General features: G+C 39.8%; 1 protein-coding gene across 20 annotated transcripts in view; it reads right to left on the bottom strand.

Annotated features, from left to right (window-relative positions):
• Positions 1–20,813, bottom strand: part of LOC139750924 (uncharacterized) — a 109,954-nt gene that overhangs the window by 62,131 nt on the left and 27,010 nt on the right. For 10 of the 20 annotated variants that reach the window (XM_071665818.1, XM_071665817.1, XM_071665821.1 and 7 more), the window contains 5 exons: positions 15,580–15,637; positions 12,239–12,298; positions 8,927–8,986; positions 4,877–4,936; positions 1,565–1,624 (listed from right to left, as the gene is read on the bottom strand). In XM_071665818.1, the coding sequence (XP_071521919.1) occupies positions 1,565–1,624; positions 4,877–4,936; positions 8,927–8,986; positions 12,239–12,298; positions 15,580–15,637 (298 nt within the window). The remainder of the gene's footprint in view (positions 1–1,564; positions 1,625–4,876; positions 4,937–8,926; positions 8,987–12,238; positions 12,299–15,579; positions 15,638–20,813) is intronic. The other 10 variants (XM_071665830.1, XM_071665829.1, XM_071665826.1 and 7 more) reach the window with 6 other exon arrangements.

Here is a 20,813-nt window from a genome sequence, read left to right as displayed (position 1 = left end):
CCCTAACAACCCCATCCATAAACAAATTAAACAACCATGGAGACATCACACACCCCTGCCGCAAACCTACATTCACTGAGAACCAATCACTTTCCTCTCTTCCTACACGTACACATGCCTTACGTCCTCGATAAAAACTTTTCACTGCTTCTAACAACTTGCCTCCCACACCATATATTCTTAATACCTTCCACAGAGCATCTCTATCAACTCTATCATATGACTTCTCCAGATCCATAAATGCTACATACAAATCCATTTGCTTTTCTAAGTATTTCTCACATACATTCTTCAACGCAAACACCTGATCCACACATCCTCTACCACTTCTGAAACCACACTGCTCTTCCCCAATCTGATGCTCTGTACATGCCTTCACCCTCTCAATCAATACCCTCCCATATAATTTACCAGGAATACTCAACAAACTTATACCTCTGTAATTTGAGCACTCACTCTTATCCCCTTTGCCTTTGTACAATGGCACTATGCACGCATATATCTGCCAATATATCAACAAACACATTCAAATAACCTTCAAAATACTCACTACCTCTCTCCATCACGACTTGTTATTTCCCCACTTGCTCCCTTCATCAATGTTCCCATTTCTTCTCTTTTCTTACTTACGTTATTTACCTCCTTCCAAAACATCTTTTCATTCTCCCCAAAATCTAATGATACTCTCATCCCAACTCTCATTTGCCCTCTTTTTCAGCTCTTGCACCTTTCTCTTGACCTCTTGCAGCATTCTTTTATACAACTCCCACTCATTTACACTACTTCCCGGCAAATGTTGTCCAAATGCCTTTCTTTTCTCTTTCAATAATAATCTTATTTTTTCATCCCATCACTCACTACCCTTTCTAATCTGCCCACCTCCCACCTATATATTTTTGGAAGAAAGAACACATCCACCCTAATGACCGCATGAACAATCCCTCTACATTCTCTACAAAATAATTCAACTGCTCCACTTTAACAATACACTTTGTCTCTATTTTTTCTGTTTTCTTACAATAAGATATAACAAAGCTGCAAACCACAAAATATTGTGCACTCAAAAATATCACTAGCTGCTAAGCAACCAAAAACACTATAACTATATTATGAAAAAAAGATCCTCCCATTATAAACCCATCTTAATATGCTCAGCATTTAATTCTATGCAACAGCATTAAACCCCTTCCACTCAAACCACTCCATGACTAACTACCATTATGCAAGCACAAATAAAAATGTTTCCACTACTTTACAATTCAGTCACCTACATCCACAGATCCCACATTCCATATGAAACTCAAAATTAAATACTCCAACAAGCGCTAAACAACTGCCCACTCAAGACATACAGCCATCAGTAACCACACTGCCTACACGAACAAGTCACATCATTCTGCTTATGTTCGGAATGTTACCCCTCATTACAACATAAACACAATTTCAGCATTTCCACGATACAACAACCATGATGACTTTTTAGTACATACTCCTTAATTTCCCTGCACCCTCAACACACACAGATAAAACATTACTACAGTTTATAACAATGATTAATTCTTACCTTTCTGCACATTTTCCTTTTCCATGGGGACAAAGGATTCTTTCTTAATCCTCGAACTTGCTGGAAACAAAAACAAAAAAACTTTCACTAATCATTACAACATAACATAATACTTTGTTCTATTTTCCTCAGCTGGTAGTGCATGTAAAATGAATCATGCCTTTTCATATTTCATAGTACATTTATCATCATGCTATTATAGAGTAAATTCAATTTATGCATTATAAACATACATGCAAGTATATCTATAAAAAATTAATAAAGTGTATCTATACATCTAATATCTATTATTATACATAACGGCTGTTTCCTGTGTCAGGGAGGTAGAGTCAGGGAACAGATGAAGAATGGCCCATCCATTCATATACACACATACAGACATAAAAATCCACATACACACATATACAAGTGAACATTTACATACATATATATAAACAGATGCAAACATTATGTACATACACATGTACATATTCATACTTGCTTGCCTTCATCCACTCCAATCGCAACCCTGTCCCACAGGAAAACAGCATCGCTATCTCCTGCTTCAACGAGGTAGTGCCAGGAATAGAGACAAAGAGGCCACCTTCGTTCATGCTCAGTCTCTAGCTGTCATTTGTAATACACTAAAACCACAGCTCCCTATCCACATCTATGCCATGAAGATCTTTCCAAGGTTTACCCAAGACACTTCACATGCCCTGGGTCAGTACATGAACAGCACATCGACCCTGGTATACCACATGATTCCAATTCACTCAATTCCATGCATGCCTCTCACCCTTCTGTATCTTTAGGAACCCGATTGCTCAAAATCATTTCCACTCCATCCTTCCATCTCCAACTCAGTCTCCTGCTTCTTGTGCCTTTCTTCTCTGAAACATATATCATCTTTGTCACTCTTTCCTCATTCTCTCCAAATGTCCAAACCATTTCACCACACCCTCTTCTGCTCACTCAACCATACCCATTTTATTTCCACACATCTCCCTTACCCTTACATTACTAACTCGATCAAACCCCCTCACACCCAATATTAATCTCAAACATTTAATTTCCAACACATTCACCCTCCACCGTACAACACTATGCATGCCTTGCAACCATATAACATTGTTGGAACTATTGTTCCTTCAAACATAACCATTTTTGCTGACTCACTTCCTCTTCCATGGTTCCATCTGCTGCTAAGTCCACTCACACATATCTAAAACACTTCACTTTCTACAATTTTTCTCTATTGAAAATTACATCAATCAAACTGCCCCTCAATCCTACTGAACCTAATAACCTTACTCTTATCTACATTTACTCTCAATTTTTTCCTTTCACACACTTTTTCAAACTCACTCACCCACCTCTGCAGTTTCTCACATGAATCAGCCACTAGAGCTGTATCATCGGTAACAAACAACTGACTCACTTCCCAGGAAATCTCATCCAAAACTGACTGCATTCTCACCCCTCTCTTCAAAGCTCATGCATTTATCACCCTAACCACCTCATCCATAAACAAATTTAATAACCATAGGGACATCACACACCCTGCTTCTGAACAACATTCACTGGGAACCACTCACTCTCCTTTCTTCCTACTTGTACACATACCCTACATCCTGGGTAAAAACATTTCACTGCCTCTAGCAACTTACCTCCCACACCATATACTCTTAAAACCTTATTAAAAGCATCTCTATCAACTGCATCATATGACTTCTTCAGATCCATAAATGTAACATACAAATCCATTTGTTTTTCTAAGTATTTTTCACATACATTCTTCAAAGCAAACATCTGATCTACACATCCTCTACCACTTTGGAAATCACATTCCTCTTCCCCAATCTGATGCTCTGTACATGCCTTCACCCTCTCAATCAAAAAGCCTCCAATATAATTTCCCTGGAATGCTCAACAATGTTATGCCCCTGTAGTTTGACCACTCACCTTCATCCCCTTTGCCTTTGTACAATAGTACTATGCATGCATTCCGCCAATCCTCAGGCACTTGATGGTTCATACATGCATTGAATATCCTTACCAACCAATCAACAACACAGTCACCCTCCCCCCCTTTTAATAAGTGCCACTGCAGTGCCATCCAAACCCACCGCCTTGCCAGCTTTCATCTTCCACAAAGCTTTCACTACCTCTTTTCTGTTTACCAGGTCATTCTCCTTCACCCTCTCTCTTCGTATACCAACCAGACCAAAACACCCTATATTTGCCACTATGTCATCAAACTCATTCAACAAACCTTTTAAAATACTCACTACATCTTCTCACTCCATCACAACCTCTTATCATTTACCCACTTGCTCCCTTCATCAATGTTCCCATTTATTCTCTCGTCGTAAGCACATTATTTACCTCCTTCCAAAACATTTTTTTTTTTTCTCCCTAAAATTTAATGATACTCTATCATCCCAACTCTCATTTGCCCTCTTTTTCAGCTCTTGCACCTTTCTCTTGACCTCTTGCCACTTTCTTTTATACAACTCCCACTCATTTGCACTAATTCCCAACAAATGTTGTCCAAACGCCACTTTTCTCTTTCACTAACAATCTTGCTTCTTCATCCCATCACTCACAACCCTTTCTAATCTGCCCACCTCCCACCTATATATTTAGGGAAGAAAGAACACGTACACCCTAATGACCGCATGAACAATCCCTCTACATTCTCTACAAAATAATTCAACTGCTCCACTTTAACAATACACTTTATCTCTATTTTTTCTGTTTTCTTACAATAAGATATAACAAAGCTGCAAACCACACAATATTGTGCACTCAAAAATATCACTAGCTGCTAAGCAACCAAAAACACTATAACTATATTATGAAAAAAGATCCTCCCATTATAAACTCATCTTAATATGCTCAGCATTTAATTCTATGCAACAGCATTAAACCCCTTCCACTCAAACCACTCCATGACCAACTACCATTATGCAAGCACAAATAAAAATGTTTCCCCTACTTCACAATTCAGTCACCTATATCCACAGATCCCACATTCCATATGAAACTCAAAATTAAATACTCCAACAAGCGCTAAACAACTGCCCACTCAAGACATACAGCCATCAGTAACCACACTGCCTACACGAACAAGTCACATCATTCTCCTTATGATCTGAATATTACCCCTCATTACAATATAAACACAATTTCAGCATATCCCATGACCTTCATTCCCATGACACAACAACCATGATGACTTTTTAGTACATACTCCTTAATTGCCCTGCACTCTCAACACACACAGATAAAACATTACTACAGTTTATGACAACAATGATTAATTCTTACCTTTCTGCACATTTTCCTTTTCCACGGGGACAAAGGATTCTTTCTTAATCCTCGAACTTGCTGGAAACAAAAACAAAAAAAACTTTCACTAATCATTACAACATAACATAATACTTTGTTCTCTTTTCCTCAGCTGGTAGTGCATGTAAAATGAATCATGCCTTTTCATATTTGATAGTACATTTATCATCATGCTATTATAGAGTAAATTCAATTTATGCATTATAAACATACATGCTAGTATATCTATAAAAAATTAATAAAATGTATCTATACATCATAGGGTGGGGGAGGGGGCGAAAATTTTGGGAGCCTTGAAAAATGTGTGGAAGTCGAGAACATTATCTCGGAAAGCAAAAATGGGCATGTTTGAAGGAATAGTGGTTCCAACAATGTTGTATGGTTGCGAGGCGTGGGCAATGGATAGAGTTGTGCGCAGGAGGATGGATGTGCTGGAAATGAGATGTTTGAGGACAATGTGTGGTGTGAGGTGGTTTGATCAAGTAAGTAACGTAAGGGTAAGAGAGATGTGTGGAAATAAAAAGAGCGTGGTTGAGAGAGCAGAAGAGGGTGTTTTGAAATGGTTTGGGCACATGGAGAGAATGAGTGAGGAAAGATTGACCAAGAGGATATATGTGTCGGAGGTGGAGGGAACGAGGAGAAGAGGGAGACCAAATTGGAGGTGGAAAGATGGAGTGAAAAGGATTTTGTGTGATCGGGGCCTGAACATGCAGGAGGGTGAAAGGAGGGCAAGGAATAGAGTGAATTGGAGCGATGTGGTATACAGGGGTTGACGTGCTGTCGGTGGATTGAATCAAGGCATGTGAAGCGTCCGGGGTAAACCATGGAAAGCTGTGTGGGTATGTATATTTGCGTGTGTGGACGTGTGTATGTACATGTGTATGGGGGGGGGGGTTGGGCCATTTCTTTCGTCTGTTTCCTTGCGCTACCTCGCAACCGCAGGAGACAGCGACGAGGTAGAAAAAAAAAAAAAAAAAAAAAAAAAAAAAAACCATTTAATATCTATTATTATACATAATGGCTGTTTCCTGTATCAGGGAGGTAGCGTAAGGAAACAGACGAAGAATAGCCCATCCATTCATGTACACACATACAGACATAAAAATCCACATACACACATATACAAGTGAACATTTACATACATATATATACACAGATGCAAACATTATGTACATACACATGTACATATTCATACTTGCTTGCCTTCATCCACTCCAATCGCAACCCTGTCCCACAGGAAAACAGCATCGCTATCTCCTGCTTCAACGAGGTAGTGCCAGGAATAGAGACAAAGAGGCCACATTTGTTCATGCTCAGTCTCTAGCTGTCATTTGTAATACACTAAAACCACAGCTCCCTATCCACATCTATGCCATGAAGATCTTTCCAAGGTTTACCCAAGACACTTCACATGCCCTGGGTCAGTACACGAACAGCACATCGACCCTGGTATACCACATGATTCCAATTCACTCTATTCCATGCATGCCTCTCACCCTTCTGTATCTTTAGGAACCCGATTGCTCAAAATCATTTTCACTCCATCCTTCCATCTCCAACTAGGTCTCCTGCTTCTTGTTCCTTTCTTCTCTGAAACATATATCATCTTTGTCACTCTTTCCTCATTCTCTCCAAATGTCCAAACCATTTCACCACACCCTCTTCTGCTCACTCAACCATACCCATTTTATTTCCACACATCTCCCTTACCCTTACATTACTAACTCGATCAAACCCCCTCACACCCAATATTAATCTCAAACATTTAATTTTCAACACATTCACCCTCCACCGTACAACACTATGCATGCCTTGCAACCATATAACATTGTTGGAACTATTGTTCCTTCAAACATAACCATATTTGCTGACTCACTTCCTCTTCCATGGTTCCATCTGCTGCTAAGTCCACTCACACATATCTAAAACACTTCACTTTCTACAATTTTTCTCTATTGAAAATTACATCAATCAAACTGCCCCTCAATCCTACTGAACCTAATAACCTTACTCTTATCTACATTTACTCTCAATTTTTTCCTTTCACACACTTTTTCAAACTCACTCACCCACCTCTGCAGTTTCTCACATGAATCAGCCACTAGAGCTGTATCATCGGCAACAAACAACTGACTCACTTCCCAGGAAATCTCATCCAAAACTGACTGCATTCTCACCCCTCTCTTCAAAGCTCATGCATTTATCACCCTAACCACCTCATCCATAAACAAATTTAATAACCATAGGGACATCACACACCCTGCTTCTGAACAACATTCATTGGGAACCACTCACTCTCCTTTCTTCCTACTTGTCCACATACCCTACATCCTGGGTAAAAACATTTCACTGCCTCTAGCAACTTACCTCCCACACCATATACTCTTAAAACCTTATTAAAAGCATCTCTATCAACTGCATCATATGACTTCTTCAGATCCATAAATGTAACATACAAATCCATTTGTTTTTCTAAGTATTTTTCACATACATTCTTCAAAGCAAACATCTGATCTACACATCCTCTACCACTTTGGAAATCACATTCCTCTTCCCCAATCTGATGCTCTGTACATGCCTTCACCCTCTCAATCAAAAAGCCTCCAATATAATTTCCCTGGAATGCTCAACAATGTTATGCCCCTGTAGTTTGACCACTCACCTTCATCCCCTTTGCCTTTGTACCATAGTACTATGCATGCATTCCGCCAATCCTCAGGCACTTGATGGTTCATACATGCATTGAATATCCTTCCCAACCAATCAACAACACAGTCACCCTCCCCCCCTTTTAATAAGTGCCACTGCAGTGCCATCCAAACCCACCGCCTTGCCAGCTTTCATCTTCCACAAAGCGTTCACTACCTCTTTTCTGTTTACCAGGTCATTCTCCTTCACCCTCTCTCTTCGTATACCAACCAGGCCAAAACACCCTATATTTGCCACTATGTCATCAAACTCATTCAACAAACCTTTTAAAATACTCACTACATCTTCTCACTCCATCACAACCTCTTATCATTTACCCACTTGCTCCCTTCATTAATGTTCCCATTTATTCTCTCGTCTTAAGCACATTATTTACCTCCTTCCAAAACATTTTTTTTATTCTCCCTAAAATTTAATGATACTCTATCATCCCAACTCTCATTTGCCCTCTTTTTCAGCTCTTGCACCTTTCTCTTGACCTCTTGCCACTTTCTTTTATACAACTCCCACTCATTTGCACTAATTCCCAACAAATGTTGTCCAAACGCCTCTTTTCTCTTTCACTAACAATCTTGCTTCTTCATCCCATCACTCACAACCCTTTCTAATCTGCCCACCTCCCACCTATATATTTAGGGAAGAAAGAACACGTACACCCTAATGACCGCATGAACAATCCCTCTACATTCTCTACAAAATAATTCAACTGCTCCACTTTAACAATACACTTTATCTCTATTTTTTCTGTTTTCTTACAATAAGATATAACAAAGCTGCAAACCACACAATATTGTGCACTCAAAAATATCACTAGCTGCTAAGCAACCAAAAACACTATAACTATATTATGAAAAAAGATCCTCCCATTATAAACTCATCTTAATATGCTCAGCATTTAATTCTATGCAACAGCATTAAACCCCTTCCACTCAAACCACTCCATGACCAACTACCATTATGCAAGCACAAATAAAAATGTTTCCCCTACTTCACAATTCAGTCACCTATATCCACAGATCCCACATTCCATATGAAACTCAAAATTAAATACTCCAACAAGCGCTAAACAACTGCCCACTCAAGACATACAGCCATCAGTAACCACACTGCCTACACGAACAAGTCACATCATTCTCCTTATGTTCTGAATATTACCCCTCATCACAATATAAACACAATTTCAGCATATCCCATGACCTTCATTCCCACGACACAACAACCATGATGACTTTTTAGTACATACTCCTTAATTGCCCTGCACTCTCAACATACACAGATAAAACATTACTACAGTTTATGACAACAATGATTAATTCTTACCTTTCTCCACATTTTCCTTTTCCACGGGGACAAAGGATTCTTTCTTAATCCTCGAACTTGCTGGAAACAAAAACAAAAAAAACTTTCACTAATCATTACAACATAACATAATACTTTGTTCTATTTTCCTCAGCTGGTAGTGCATGTAAAATGAATCATGCCTTTTCATATTTGATAGTAAATTTATCATCATGCTATTATAGAGTAAATTCAATTTATGCATTATAAACATACATGCTAGTATATCTATAAAAAATTAATAAAATGTATCTATACATTTAATATCTATCATTATACATAACGGCTGTTTCCTGTATCAGGGAGGTAGCGTAAGGAAACAGACGAAGAATGGCCCATCCATTCATGTACACACATACAGACATTAAAATCCACATACACACATATACAAGTGAACATTTACATACATATATATACACAGATGCAAACATTATGTACATACACATGTACATATTCATACTTGCTTGCCTTCATCCACTCCAATCGCAACCCTGTCCCACAGGAAAACAGCATCGCTATCTCCTGCTTCAACGAGGTAGTGCCAGGAATAGAGACAAAGAGGCCACATTCGTTCATGCTCAGTCTATAGCTGTCATTTGTAATACACTAAAACCACAGCTCCCTATCCACATCTATGCCATGAAGATCTTTCCAAGGTTTACCCAAGACACTTCACATGCCCTGGGTCAGTACACGAACAGCACATCGACCCTAGTATACCACATGATTCCAATTCACTCTATTCCATGCATGCCTCTCACCCTTCTGTATCTTTAGGAACCCGATTGCTCAAAATCATTTTCACTCCATCCTTCCATCTCCAACTAGGTCTCCTGCTTCTTGTTCCTTTCTTCTCTGAAACATATATCATCTTTGTCACTCTTTCCTCATTCTCTCCAAATGTCCAAACCATTTCACCACACCCTCTTCTGCTCACTCAACCATACCCATTTTATTTCCACACATCTCCCTTACCCTTACATTACTAACTCGATCAAACCCCCTCACACCCAATATTAATCTCAAACATTTAATTTCCAACACATTCACCCTCCACCGTACAACACTATGCATGCCTTGCAACCATATAACATTGTTGGAACTATTGTTCCTTCAAACATAACCATATTTGCTGACTCACTTCCTCTTCCATGGTTCCATCTGCTGCTAAGTCCACTCACACATATCTAAAACACTTCACTTTCTACAATTTTTCTCTATTGAAAATTACATCAATCAAACTGCCCCTCAATCCTACTGAACCTAATAACCTTACTCTTATCTACATTTACTCTCAACTTTTTCCTTTCACACACTTTTTCAAACTCACTCACCCACCTCTGCAGTTTCTCACATGAATCAGCCACTAGAGCTGTATCATCGGCAACAAACAACTGACTCACTTCCCAGGAAATCTCATCCAAAACTGACTGCATTCTCACCCCTCTCTTCAAAGCTCATGCATTTATCACCCTAACCACCTCATCCATAAACAAATTTAATAACCATAGGGACATCACACACCCCTGCTTCTGAATAACATTCACTGGGAACCACTCACTCTCCTTTCTTCCTACTTGTACACATACCCTACATCCTGGGTAAAAACATTTCACTGCCTCTAGCAACTTACCTCCCACACCATATACTCTTAAAACCTTATTAAAAGCATCTCTATCAACTGCATCATATGACTTCTTCAGATCCATAAATGTAACATACAAATCCATTTGTTTTTCTAAGTATTTTTCACATACATTCTTCAAAGCAAACATCTGATCTACACATCCTCTACCACTTTGGAAATCACATTCCTCTTCCCCAATCTGATGCTCTGTACATGCCTTCACCCTCTCAATCAAAGAGCCTCCAATATAATTTCCCTGGAATGCTCAACAATGTTATGCCCCTGTAGTTTGACCACTCACCTTCATCCCCTTTGCCTTTGTACCATAGTACTATGCATGCATTCCGCCAATCCTCAGGCACTTGATGGTTCATACATGCATTGAATATCCTTACCAACCAATCAACAACACAGTCACCCTCCCCCCCTTTTAATAAGTGCCACTGCAGTGCCATCCAAACCCACCGCCTTGCCAGATTTCATCTTCCACAAAGCTTTCACTACCTCTTTTCTGTTTACCAGGTCATTCTCCTTCACCCTCTCACTTCGTATACCAACCAGACCAAAACACCCTATATTTGCCACTATGTCATCAAACTCATTCAACAAACCTTTTAAAATACTCACTACATCTTCTCACTCCATCACAACCTCTTATCATTTACCCACTTGCTCCCTTCATCAATGTTCCCATTTATTCTCTCGTTTTAAGCACATTATTTACCTCCTTCCAAAACATTCTTTTTATTCTCCCTAAAATCTAATGATACTCTATCATCCCAACTCTCATTTGCCCTCTTTTTCAGCTCTTGCACCTTTCTCTTGACCTCTTGCCACTTTCTTTTATACAACTCCCACTCATTTGCACTAATTCCCAACAAATGTTGTCCAAACGCCTCTTTTCTCTTTCACTAACAATCCTGCTTCTTCATCCCATCACTCACAACCCTTTCTAATCTGCCCACCTCCCACCTATATATTTAGGGAAGAAAGAACACGTACACCCTAATGACCGCATGAACAATCCCTCCACATTCCCTACAAAATAATTCAACTGCTCCACTTTAACAATACACTTTATCTCTTTTTTTCTGTTTTCTTACAATAAGATATAACAAAGCTGCAAACCACAAAATATTGTGCACTCAAAAATATCACTAGCTGCTAAGCAACCAAAAACACTATAACTATATTATGAAAAAAGATCCTCCCATTATAAATCCATCTTAATATGCTCAGCATTTAATTCTATGCAACAGCATTAAACCCCTTCCACTCAAACCACTCCATGACCAACTACCATTATGCAAGCACAAATAAAAATGTTTCCCCTACTTCACAATTCAGTCTCCTATATTCACAGATCCCACATTCCATATGAAACTCAAAATTAAATACTCCAACAAGCGCTAAACAACTGCCCACTCAAGACATACAGCCATCAGTAACCACACTGCCTACACGAACAAGTCACATCATTCTCCTTATGTTCTGAATATTACCCCTCAATACAACATAAACACAATTTCAGCATATCCCATGACCTTCATTCCCAAGACACAACAACCATGATGACTTTTTAGTACATACTCCTTAATTGCCCTGCACTCTCAACACATACAGATAAAACATTACTACAGTTTATGACAACAATGATTAATTCTTACCTTTCTGCACATTTTCCTTTTCCATGGGGACAAAGGATTCTTTCTTAATCCTCGAACTTGCTGGAAACAAAAACAAAAAAAACTTTCACTAATCATTACAACATAACATAATACTTTGTTCTACTTTCCTCAGCTGGTAGTGCATGTAAAATGAATCATGCCTTTTCATATTTGATAGTACATTTATCATCATGCTATTATAGAGTAAATTCAATTTATGCATTATAAACATACATGCTAGTATATCTATTAAAAATTAATAAAATGTATCTATACATTTAATATCTATTATTATACATGACGGCTGTTTCCTGTATCAGGGAGGTAGCGTAAGGAAACAGACGAAGAATGGCCCATCCATTCATATACACACATAGACATAAAAATCCACATACACACATATACAAGTGAACATTTACATACATATATATACACAGATGCAAACATTATGTACATACACATGTACATATTCATACTTGCTTGCCTTCATCCACTCCAATCGTAACCCTGTCCCACAGGAAAACAGCATCACTATCTCCTGCTTCAACAAGGTAGTGCCAGGAATAGAGACAAAGAGGCCACATTCGTTCATGCTCAGTCTCTAGCTGTCATTTGTAATACACTAAAACCACAGCTCCCTATCCACATCTATGCCATGAAGATCTTTCCAAGGTTTACCCAAGACACTTCACATGCCCTGGGTCAGTACACGAACAGCACATCGACCCTGGTATACCACATGATTCCAATTCACTCTATTCCATGCATGCCTCTCACCCTTCTGTATCATTAGGAACCCGATTGCTCAAAATCATTTTCACTCCATCCTTCCATCTCCAACTCAGTCTCCTGCTTCTTGTTCCTTTCTTCTCTGAAACATATATCATCTTTGTCACTCTTTCCTCATTCTCTCCAAATGTCCAAACCATTTCACCACACCCTCTTCTGCTCACTCAACCATACCCATTCTATTTCCACACATCTCCCTTACCCTTACATTACTAACTCGATCAAACCCCCTCACACCCAATATTAATCTCAAACATTTTATTTCCAACACATTCTCCCTCCACCGTACAACACTATGCATGCCTTGCAACCATATAACATTGTTGGAACTATTGTTCCTTCAAACATAACCATTTTTGTTGACTCACTTCCTCTTCCATGGTTCCATCTGCTGCTAGTCCACTCACACATATCTAAAACACTTAACTTTCTACAATTTTTCTCTATTGAAAATTACATCAATCAAGCTGCCCCTCAACCCTACTGAACCTAATAACCTTACTCTTACCTACATTTACTCTCAACTTTTTCCTTTCACACACTTTTTCAAACTCAGTCACCCACCTCTGCAGTTTCTCACACGAATCAGCCACTAGAGCTGTATCATCGGCAACAAGCTGTATCAACAGCAACAAACAACTGACTCACTTCCCAGGAAATCTCATCCAAAACTGACTGCATTCTCACCCCTCTCTTCAAAGCTCATGCATTTATCACCCTAACCACCTCATCCATAAACAAATTTAATAACCATAGGGACATCACACACCCTGCTTCTGAACAACATTCACTGGGAACCACTCACTCTCCTTTCTTCCTACTTGTACACATACCCTACATCCTGGGTAAAAACATTTCACTGCCTCTAGCAACTTACCTCCCACACCATATACTATTAAAACCTTATAAAAAGCATCTCTATCAACCGCATCATATGACTTCTTCAGATCCATAAATGTAACATACAAATCCATTCGTTTTTCTAAGTATTTTTCACATACATTCTTCAAAGCAAACATCTGATCTACACATCCTCTACCACTTTGGAAATCACATTCCTCTTCCCCAATCTGATGCTCTGTACATGCCTTCACCCTCTCAATCAAAAAGCCTCCAATATAATTTCCCTGGAATGCTCAACAATGTTATGCCTCTGTAGTTTGACCACTCACCTTCATCCCCTTTGCCTTTGTACAATGGTACTATGCATGCATTCCGCCAATCCTCAGGCACTTGGTGGTTCATACATGCATTGAATATCCTTACCAACCAATCAACAATACAGTCACCCTCCCCCCCCTTTTAATAAGTGCCACTGCAGTGCCATCCAAACCCACCGCCTTGCCAGCTTTCATCTTCCACAAAGCTTTCACTACCTCTTTTCTGTTTACCAGGTCATTCTCCTTCACCCTCTCACTTCGTATACCAACCAGACCAAAACACCCTATATTTGCCACTATGTTATCAAACGCATTCAACAAACCTTTTAAAATACTCACTACATCTCACTCCATCACAACCTCTTATCATTTACCCACTTGCTCCCTTCATTAATGTTCCCATTTATTCTCTCGTTTTAAGCACATTATTTACCTCCTTCCAAAACATTTTTTTTTATTCTCCCTAAAATTTAATGATACTCTATCATCCCAACTCTCATTTGCCCTCTTTTTCAGCTCTTGCACCTTTCTCTTGACCTCTTGCCACTTTCTTTTATACAACTCCCACTCATTTGCACTAATTCCCAACAAATGTTGTCCAAACGCCTCTTTTCTCTTTCACTAACAATCTTGCTTCTTCATCCCATCACTCACTACCCTTTCTAATCTGCCCACCTCCCACCTATATATTTAGGGAAGAAAGAACACTTCCAACCTATTGCCCGCATGAAAAATCCCTCTACATTCTCTACAAAATAATTCAACTGCTCCACTTTAACAATACACTTTATCTCCTTTTTCTGTTTTCTTACAATAAAATATAACAAAGCTGCAAACCACACAATATTGTGCACTCAAAAATATCACTAGCTGCCAAACAACCACTCTCTATACCTATATAATGAAAAAAAATCCTCCCATTACAAACCCATCTTAACATGCTCGGCATTTAATCCTATGCAACAGCACTGGATCCCTTCCACTCTAACCATTCCATGACTAACTACCAATATGCAAGTAAAAATAAAAATTTTACCCTTACTTCACAATTCAGTCTCCTATATCCACATGGCCCCCATTCCAACAAATATGGCACTGAAAAACCTTAAGATGAAATACTTCAACAAGCATTAAACAACAAGCCCACCCAACTCAAGACATACCACCATCAGTAATGACACTCCTTACACTAACAAGAGTCATGTTATCCTGCTGATGTTCTGAATATTACCCCTCACTACAACATAATCACAATTTCAGCATATCCTATGTCCATCCCTATGATACCACCACCATGATAACTCTTAAGTAAATATTTCTTAACTGCCCTGCACTCTCTCAATAGATACAGACAAAAAATTACTACAGTTTATAACAATGATCAATTCTTACCTTTTTGCACAATTTCCTTTTCCATGGGATGACCAAGGATTCCTTCTTAATCCTCAACCTTACAGTAACCAAAATAAAATAAAATAAAATAGAGAATGAGTGAGGAAAGATTGACCAAGAGGATATATGTGTCGGAGGTGGAGGGAACGAGGAGAAGAGGGAGACCAAATTGGAGGTGGAAAGATGGAGTGAAAAAGATTTTGTGTGATCGGGGCCTGAACATGCAGGAGGGTGAAAAGAGGGCAAGGAATAGAGTGAATTGGAGCGATGTGGTATACCGGGGTTGACGTGCTGTCAGTGGATTGAATCAAGGCATGTGAAGCGTCTGGGGTAAACCATGGAAAGCTGTGTAGGTATGTATATTTGCGTGTGTGGACGTATGTATATACATGTGTATGGGGGGGGGTTGGGCCATTTCTTTCGTCTGTTTCCTTGCGCTACCTCGCAAACGCGGGAGACAGCGACAAAGTATAATAAAATAAATAATATAAATATTACTAATTATTACAACATACCATAATACTTTGTTCTGTTTTCCTCAGATGGTAGTGCATGTAAAATGAATCATGCCTTTTCATATTTGATCATGAATTTATCATCATGCTATTATACAGAAAATTCAATTTGTGCATAATAAACATACATATAAATATGTCGATACAAATGATTAAATTGTATCCATACATCTATCATTTTTTATATTTATTATACTTTATCGCTGTCTCCCGCGTTAGCGAGGTAGCACAAGGAAACAGATGAAAGAATGGCCCAACCCACCCACATACACATGTATATACATACACATCCACACACGCACATATACATACCTATACATCTCAACGTATGCATATATATACACACACACACATATACATATATTCTTTTATTTGTATATTTTACTTTGTCGCTGTCTCCTGTGTTAGCGAAGTAGCACAAGGAAACAGACGAAAGAATGACCCAACCCACCCACATACGCAGGTATATACCTACACGTCCACACATGCAAATATACATTACATACCTATACATCTCAATGTATACATATATATACACACACAGATATACACATGTATATATGTATTCCTATGAGTCCACGGGGAAAATGAAACACGAAAAGTTCCCAAGTGCACTTTCGTGTAATAATCACTTGATATACATCGAAGAGATGAAGCTAGGACGCCATTTGGTGTGAGGTGGTTAGATCGAGTAAGTAATAATAGGGTAAGAGAGATGTGTGGTAATAAAACGAGTGTCGTTGAGAGAGCAAAGGAGGGTGTTTTGAAGTGGTTTGGTCACATGGAGAGTATGAGTGAGGAAAGACTGACTGATCACGCACAAAACTGTGATCCTTTCCAACATGTATATATGTATATAATTCATACTGTCTGCCTTTATTCATTCCCATCGCCACCCCACCACACATAAAATAACAACCCGCTCCCCTTGCATGTGCACGAGGCAGCGCTTGGAAAAGACAACAAAGGCCACATTCGTTCACACTCAGTCTCCACGTGTCATATATAATGCACCAAAACCACAGCTCCCTTTCCACATCCAGGCCCCACAGAACTTTCCATGGTTTATCACAGACGCTGCACATGCCCTGGTTCAATCCATTGACAGCACGTGACCCCAGTATACCAAATCGTTCCAATTCACTCTATTCCTTGAGTGCCTTTCATCCTCCTGCATGTTCAGGCCCCGATCACCCAAAATCTTTTTCACTCCATCTTTCCACCTCCAATTTGGTCTCCCACTTCTCCTCGTTCCCTCCACCTCTGACACATGTATCCTCTTGGACAATCTTTCCTCACTCATTCTCTCCATGTGACCAAACCACTTCAAAACACCCTCCTCTGCTCTCTCAACCACACTCGTTTTATTACCACACATCTCTCTTACCCTATTATTACTTACTTGATCTAACCACCTCACACCATATATTATCCTCACACATCTCATTTCCAGCACATCCACCCTCCTCCACACAACTCTATTCATAGCCCACACCTTGCAACCATGTAACACTGTTGGAACCACTATTCCTTCAAACATACCCATTTTTGCTTTCCGAGATAATGTTCTCGACTTCCACACATTCTTCAATGCTCCCAGAACTTTCGCCCCCTCCCCCTCCCCCACCCTATGATTCACTTCCGCTTCCATGGTTCCATCCGCTGCCAAATCCATTCCCAGATATCTAAAACACTTCACTTCCTCCAGTTTTTCTCCATTCAAACTTACCTCCCAATGGACTTGTCCCTCAACCGTACTGTACCTAATAACCTTGCTCTTATTCACATACCAAACTCAGTCACCAGCTTCTGCAGTTTCTCAACCGAATCAGCCATCAGCACTGTATCATCAGAGAACAACAACTGACTCATTTCCCAAGCTCTCTCATCCACAACAGACTGCATACTTCCCCCTCTTTCCAAAACTCTTACATTCATCTCCCTAACAACCCCATCCATAAACAAATTAAACAACCATGGAGACATCACACACCCTTGCCGCAAACCAACATTCACTGAGAACCAATCACTTTCCTCTCTTCCTACACGTACACATGCCTTTCATCCTCGATAAAGACTTTTCACTGCTTCTAACAACTTGCCTCCCACACCATATATTCTTGGTACATTCCACAGAGCATCTCTATCAATTCTGTCATATGCCTTCTCCAGATCCATAAATGTTACATACACATCCATTTGCTTTTCTAAGAATTTCTCACATACATTCTTCAAAGCAAACACCTAATACACACATCTTCTACCACTTCTGAAACCACACTGCTCTTCCCCATCTGATGCTCTGTACATGCCTTCTCCCTCACATATAATTTCCCACAAACACTCGACAAACATATACCTCTGGAATTTGACCACTCACTTTTATCCCCTTTGCCTTTGTACAATGGCACTATGCAAGCATTCCGCCAATCCTCAGGCACCTCACCATGAGTCATACATACATTAAATAACCTTACCAACCTGTCAACAATACAGCCACCCCCTTTTTCAAAAAATTCCACTGCAATACCATCCAAGCCCGCTACCTCGCCAGCTTTCATCTTCCGCAAAGCTTTCACTACCTCTTATCTGTTTACCAAATCATTCTCCCATACCCTCTCAATTTGCACACCACCTCGACCAAAACACCATAAATCTGCCATTCTTTCATCAAACACATTCAACAAACCTTCAAAATACTCCTCCATCTCCTTCTCACATCACCATTACTTGTTATCACCTTACTATTAGCCTCCTACACTGAAGTTCCCATTTGTTCCCTTGACTTACACACTTTATTTACCTCCTTCCAAAACATCTGTTAATTCTCCCTAAAATTTAATGATACTCTCTCACCCCAACTCTCATTTGCCCTCTTTTTTCACCTCTTGCACCTTTCTCTTGACCTCCTGCCTCTTTCTTCTATACATCTCCCACTCATTTGCATTATTTCACTGCAAAAATCATACAAATGCCTCTCTCTTCTCTTTCACTAATAATTTTACTTCTTCATTCCACCACACACTAACCTTTCTAATCAACCCACCTCCCACGCTTCTCATACCACAAGCATTTTTTGCACAAGCCATAACTGCTTCCATAAATACATCCCATTCCTCCCCGACTCCCCTTTCTTCCTTTGTTCTCACCTTTTTCCATTCTGTACTCACTCTCTCCTGGTACTTCCTCACACAAATCTCCTTCCCAAGCTCACTTACTCTCACCACTCTTCACCCCAACATTCTCTCCTTTCCTGAAAACATCTACAAATCTTCACCTTCGCCTCCAAAAGATAATGATCAGACATCCCTCCAGTTGCACCTCCCAGCACACTAACATCCAAAAGTCTCTCTTTCGCGCACCTATCAATTAACACGTAATCCAATAATGCTCTCTGGCCATCTCTGCAACTTACATATGTATACTTATGTATATCTCTCTTTTTAAACCAGGTATTCCCAATCACCAGTCCTTTTTCAGCACATAAATCTACAAGCTCTTCACCATTTCCATTTACAACACTGAACACCCCATGTACCCCAATTATTCCCTTAACTGCCACATTACTCACCTTTGCATTCAAATCACCTATCACTATAACCCGGTCTCGTACATCAAAACTACTAACACACTAACTCAGCTGCTCCCAAAACACTTGCCTCATGATCTTTTGTCTCATGACCAGGTGCATAAGCACCAATAATCACCCATCTCTCTCCATCCACTTTCAGTTTTACACACATCAATCTAGAATTTACTTTCTTACACTCTAATCACATACTCCCACCACTCCTGTTTCAGTAGTAGTGCTACTCCTTCCCTCACTCTTGTCCTCTCACTAACCCCTGACTTTACTCCCAAGACATTCCCAAACCACACTTCCCCTTTACCCTTGAGCTTCGTTTCACTCAGAGCCAAAACATCCTTTCCTCAAACATACTATCTCTCCTTTTTTCTCATCTTGGCTACATCCACACATATTCAGACACCCCAATCTGAGCCTTCGAGGAGGATGAGGACTCTCCCACATGACTCCTTTAAGAAAGTTAAAATACAAGGAGGGAGGGGTTTCCAGCACCCAGCTTCCATCCCCTTTAGTCGCCTTCTACGATACATGAGGAATGCATGGGAAGTATTCTTTCTCCCTTATCCCCAGGGACATACACATGTAAATAATTAATACTGTCTGCCCTTACTCCTTCCCGTTGCCACCCTATCACACATTAAATGAAAACCCCCCTCCCCCCGCATGTGCGTGAGGTAGCACTAGGAAAAGACAACAAAGGCCACATTTGTTTACACTCAGTCTCTACCTGTCATGTATAATGCACCAAAACCACAGCTCCCTTTCCACATCCAGGCCACACACAACTTTCGATGGTTTACCCCAGACGCTTCACATACCCTGGTTCAATCCCTTGACAGCACGTCAACCCCGGTATACCACATTGTTCCAATTCACTCTATTCTTTGCGCACCTTTCACCCTCCTAGATGTTCAGGCCCCAATCTCTGAAAATCTTTTTCACTCCATCTTTCCACCTCCAATTTGGTCTCCCACTTCTCCTCGTTCCCTTCACCTCTGACACATATATCCTCTTTGTCAATCTTTCCTCACTCATTCTCTCCAAGTGACCAAACCATTTCAAAACACCCTCTTCTGCTCTCTCAAACACACTCTTTTTATTACCAAACATCTCACTTACCCTTTCATTACTTA

This window comes from Panulirus ornatus, chromosome 10, assembly GCF_036320965.1.
Source record: "Panulirus ornatus isolate Po-2019 chromosome 10, ASM3632096v1, whole genome shotgun sequence".
In the NCBI taxonomy this organism is placed as follows: Eukaryota; Metazoa; Arthropoda; class Malacostraca; order Decapoda; family Palinuridae; genus Panulirus; species Panulirus ornatus.
Note: the sequence above shows the minus strand (reverse complement) of the source record. Positions and strands in the feature narration are given on the sequence as shown.